At 35.2% G+C, this 5,108-nt stretch overlaps 1 protein-coding gene across 1 annotated transcript; it reads left to right on the top strand.

The window, feature by feature from the left end:
• The first annotated feature begins 715 nt into the window (after window positions 1-715).
• On the top strand, window positions 716-1,669 carry LOC102120627 (olfactory receptor 5I1). The gene has a single exon (XM_005577892.3). It carries the CDS (start codon window positions 716-718, stop codon window positions 1,667-1,669), a length of 954 nt encoding a protein of 317 aa, XP_005577949.3.
• The last annotated feature ends 3,439 nt before the right edge of the window (window positions 1,670-5,108 follow it).

Consider the following 5,108-nt stretch of genomic DNA (forward strand, 5'->3'; position numbering starts at 1 on the left):
AGAAACAAGTAGTTAACTAACTTTATCTGCTTGGTGTAGTATGTGAATAGGGTTTATGGAATTACACTAAGCTCTTTTCTGGAAAAATATCCTCAGAGCTGGTATTTACTGACATTTGTTTTTATTTCACTAAACCTGCTTTATAGTAAAAAAAAAAAAAAAAAAAAAAAAAATTAGCTGGCATATTTCATTACACCACTCTATTTTCTCAGTCAAGAGACATAGCATACCAGTATCTATCAAATCCTGAAAACAAAAAGCAGATTGTTCTAAAATTCTTATTTGAAGGAACATTCTGTAAGTCAGTTCCTTTTTAATAATATACGTATTTTCTTTACTTAATATGATCATCAGTCTGTTCATTAATTTATTACTTTTTTAATACTCTAGGCCAGTTATTGTTTAATATTTTGGGTACAAAATAGTAAGGAACTCAGACATGATCCATGTGCATAGGAAGTCAACCGTTCAATGGAAGAAATAGTAATCAAATAAAATGTAACCTGCAACCATTAAATATGATATTACTAAACTCTGAAATATATTTCTCAGAGTTTACAGTTCAAAAAAGTTTGAACTTGCTTTATTTTATTGCCTATTTATTTATTTTTTTAAACAAAATAACTTTATAATTACAACTAGTTATTTTTCTTTTTTCATCAATAGAACATTTTAGGATATTAGAATTTCTCATAAAAGGAAAACAAAACAGAAGATGGAATTTACAGATGGAAACTACACCTTGGTGACTGAGTTTATTGTGTTAGGTTTTCCAACTTGCCCTGAACTGCAGATTGTCCTGTTCCTCATATTTCTGACATTATATGGTATAATTCTAATAGGGAACATTGGATTGATACTGTTGATCAGGATTGATCCTCACCTTCAAACCCCCATGTATTTTTTCCTTAGCAACCTATCATTTGTAGACCTTTGCTATTCCTCAGTCATTGTTCCCAAGATGCTGGTCAATTTCCTCTCGGAGAACAAATCTATTTACTATTATGGGTGTGCCCTGCAGTTTTATTTTTTCTGTACTTTTGCAGACACAGAATCCTTCATCCTGGCTGCCATGGCCTATGATCGCTATGTCGCCATCTGTAACCCTTTACTGTACCCAGTTGTGATGTCTAGGGGCATCTGTATGTGGCTGATTGTCTTGTCATACGTTGGAGGCAAGGTTCACCCTGGTTCATACCTGGTTCACACATCCTTTGCCTTTATTCTGAAATATTGTGACAAAAATGTTATTAATCATTTTTTCTGTGACCTCCCTCCCCTACTTAAACTATCCTGCACTGACACAACAATTAATGAGTGGCTCCTCTCCACATACGGCAGCTCAGTGGAAATTATTTGTTTTATCATCATCATCATCTCCTACTTTTTCATTCTTCTCTCAGTCTTAAAGATCCACTCTACCAGTGGGAGGAAGAAGACCTTTTCTACATGTGCCTCTCACCTGACTTCTGTGACGATCTATCAAGGGACTCTCCTCTTTATTTACTCACGGCCCAGCTACCTGTATTCTCCAAACACTGATAAAATTATCTCAGTGTTCTACACCATTTTCATTCCAGTGCTGAATCCATTGATTTATAGTTTGAGAAATAAAGATGTAAAGGATGCAGCCAAGAATGTTCTAAGATCAAAGGCAGATTCTTCATGAGATAAAGCATCTCAAGATACGTCTAATTTCTCAATCACATACTGTAATTGGGAGTTTGCAAAAACCTTACCAGTACACACACACAACCTCTTATACTAGGGATTTTATCAAGCTCTTGGTTTAATGCAGCCAAATGAATTTCATAGTCCCGAAATATTTTAAAAACCATTTAAAAGTTTCAAAGGTGCTGCTAAACACTAGTCATACTACTTTTCAGTTATTACTAGCTTCAGATTTATGCTAAAATCAATTTCATCAAGCCATCTTAAAGGATATAGTAAATGTTTCAGAAAAGTGCGCAAGGTATGTAGATGTGTGTATCTGTAGAGTATCTCAATTATAAGTATAGATTACTGGATAACTGGAAAAGAAAATAAGTCAGATTGCTTTGATTTATATGCCAGATCTATACCTGGCTAGTGAGTGGCATGTTGAATGAGTTGCTTAATTTTTCTATGCCTCACTTATCTGTAAAATGAGATGAATATTGTACGTATACTATTGATTGTTTGATAGTGAACAAAGTTAATACAGTTAAGAGTTGAGAATAGTCCCTGGACATTTTATACACTTAGATTTTTTTTGTAATATATGTTTTAAAAATATCTCACACTAATTAAAAAGCATGTTATAAAATAAGATGATAGAGGCCAGAATGTTACAAAAGCAATAATAAACAGCCGAGTAATATTTTTTAAAATGAAGGTAATAGCATGTTGATAACTTTCTACACCCAATGTATAACAAAACAATTTGGAAATATTTTCTTAGTGACTTGAACAATATAGGTTAATTACAACGCAAAATATTTGTTTTTCTATCTCTTTTTTAAAAAAAAAAAAAAAACAACGCAACAATGTATTACTGAATGTGTGGAATATTATTTGCTGGAATCTCAGAAAAAGAACACTCTCTCTAATTTATTATGCTGTCCTAACTGTGTCCTCATAGGGAGATCAATCCAGTACTGTAGTGGAAAACCATGCAGGAAATGTGTATTTGAAAATTGAAATTGAAGGATGTGTAGAAGGATGTGTATTATTGCAAAATCTATTTCAGTAACTAATATTGTGTGCTACAAATCATTACTATTTATGATAATAAGTGTTTACAAGCTATGAACTGGAAATATAAAAGTTTACAGTTATGCAAGCATATATCATTTTATTTCCTTTCACAGATATTGCTTTTTTCTTCACAAATTAAAAGTTCAGGACCACACTGTGTCAAGCAAGTCAATTGGCACCATTTTTCCACCATTATGTTCTCATGCCATGTCTCTGTGTCACATTTTGGTAATTCTCACAATGTCTCAATCTTTTCATTAATATTTTATCTATTATGAAGATCTGTGATCAGTGATCTCTGATGTTACTATTGTCATTATTTAGGGGCGCAATGGACTGGACCCATAAAAGAGAGTGAACTTAATTCATAAATGTTATATATATTCTGACTGCTTCCGCAAGTGACATTCTGGCTCTCTCCCTTTCCTTTGGCCTCCCCATTTCCTGAGACACAACAATATCAAAATCAGACCAGTTCATAACGTTGCAATGACCTTTAAGTGTTCAAGCAACAGGAAATATTGCACATCTCTCACATTAAATAGAGTTAGAAATAATGAAGCTTAGTGAGGAAAGCATGACAAAAGACAAGCTGAAAACCTGTGCCAGGATAACTGCCACGTTGTAAATAGAAAGATAAATTATTGAATGAAATTTAAAGTGCCACTTCAGTGAACATGAATGATAAGAAATAAAACACTCTTGTTGTTGATTTGGGGAAAGGTTCAGTGGTCTGGCTTGGAGATCAAAACAGCCACAATATCCATTAATACAAAGCCTAATGTAGAGCAAAGCCCTAACTCTCTTCAGTTCTTTGAAGGCTGAGAGAGGTGAGGAAGTCATACAGAACAGAGCCCTCAGAAATAATACCACACATCTGCAACCATCTGGTCTTTGACAAACCTGACAAAAACAAGAAATGGGGAAAGGATTCCCTGTTTAATAAATGATGCTGGCAAAACTGGCTAGCCATATGTAGAAAGCTGAAACTGCATCCCTTCCTTACACCTTACACAAAAATTAATTCAAGATGTATTAGAGACTTAAACGTTAGACCTAAAATCATAAAAACCCTAGAAGAAAACGTAGGCAATACAATTCAGGACATAGGCATGGGCAAGGACTTCATGTCTAAAACACCAAAAGCAATGGCAACAAAAGCCAGAATTGACAAATGGGAACTAATTAAACTAAAGAACTACTGCACAGCAAAAGAAACTACCATCAGAGTGAACAGGCAACCTACAGAATGGGAGAAAATTTTTGCAATCAGCTCATCTGACAAAGGGCTAATATCCAGAACCTACAAAGAACTCAAACAAATTTTCAAGAAAAATACAAACAACCCCATCAAAAAGTGGGCAAAGGATATGAACAGACACTTCTCAAAAGAAGACATTTATGCTGCCAATGGACACATGAAAAAATGCTCATCATCAGTTGCCATCAGAGAAATGCAAATCAAAACCACAAAGAGATACCACCTCACACCAGTTAGAATGGCAATCATTAAAAAGTCAGGAAACAACAGGTGCTGGAGAGGATGTGGAGAAATAGGAACACTTTTACACTGTTGGTGGGACTGTAAACTAGTTCAACCATTGTGGAAGACAGTGTGGCAATTCCTCAAGGATCTAGAACTAGAAATACCATTTGACCCAGCCATCCCATTAATGGGTATATACCCAAACGATTATAAATCATGCTGCTATAAAGACACATGCACACTTATGTTTATTGCGGCATTATTCACAATAGCAAAGACTTGGAACCAACCAAAATGTCCATCAATGACAGACTGGATTAAGAAAATGTGGCACATATATGCCATGGAATACTATGCAGCCATGAAAAAGGATGAGTTCATGTCCTTTGTAGGGACATGGATGAAGCTGGAAACCATCATTCTCAGCAAACTATCACAAGAACAGAAAACCAAACACTGCATGTTCTCACTCATAGGTGGGAATTGAACAATGAGTACAGTTGGACACAGGAAGGGAAACATCACACACCGGGGCCTGTCATGGGGATGGGGGAGGGGGAGGGGGAGGGATGGCATCAGAAATGTACCTAATGTAAATGACTAGTTAATGGGTTCAGCACACCAACATGGCTCATGTATACATATGTAACAAACCTGCACATTGTGCACGTGTACCCTAGAACTTAAAACATAATAAAAACAAATTTAAAAACATTCAAGCTATCAGAGGTTGATTCCTGTGACATAAGTCACAGGACATAAGTCAACTCCGTAACATAAAAGCACAAGATGAAACAGCAAGAGCTGATGTAGAAGCTACAGTAAGTTATCCTAATTGTTGATGGCTACACTAAACAGCAAACTTTCAATATAGAAGAAACAACCT

This window comes from Macaca fascicularis, chromosome 14 (assembly GCF_037993035.2).
Source record: "Macaca fascicularis isolate 582-1 chromosome 14, T2T-MFA8v1.1".
NCBI lineage: Eukaryota > Metazoa > Chordata > Mammalia > Primates > Cercopithecidae > Macaca > Macaca fascicularis.

Bases quoted from the DNA above. Each gene is read 5' to 3' on its own strand.
- LOC102120627 (XM_005577892.3), top strand. From the start codon at position 716: ATGGAATTTACAGATGGAAACTACACCTTGGTGACTGAGTTTATTGTG.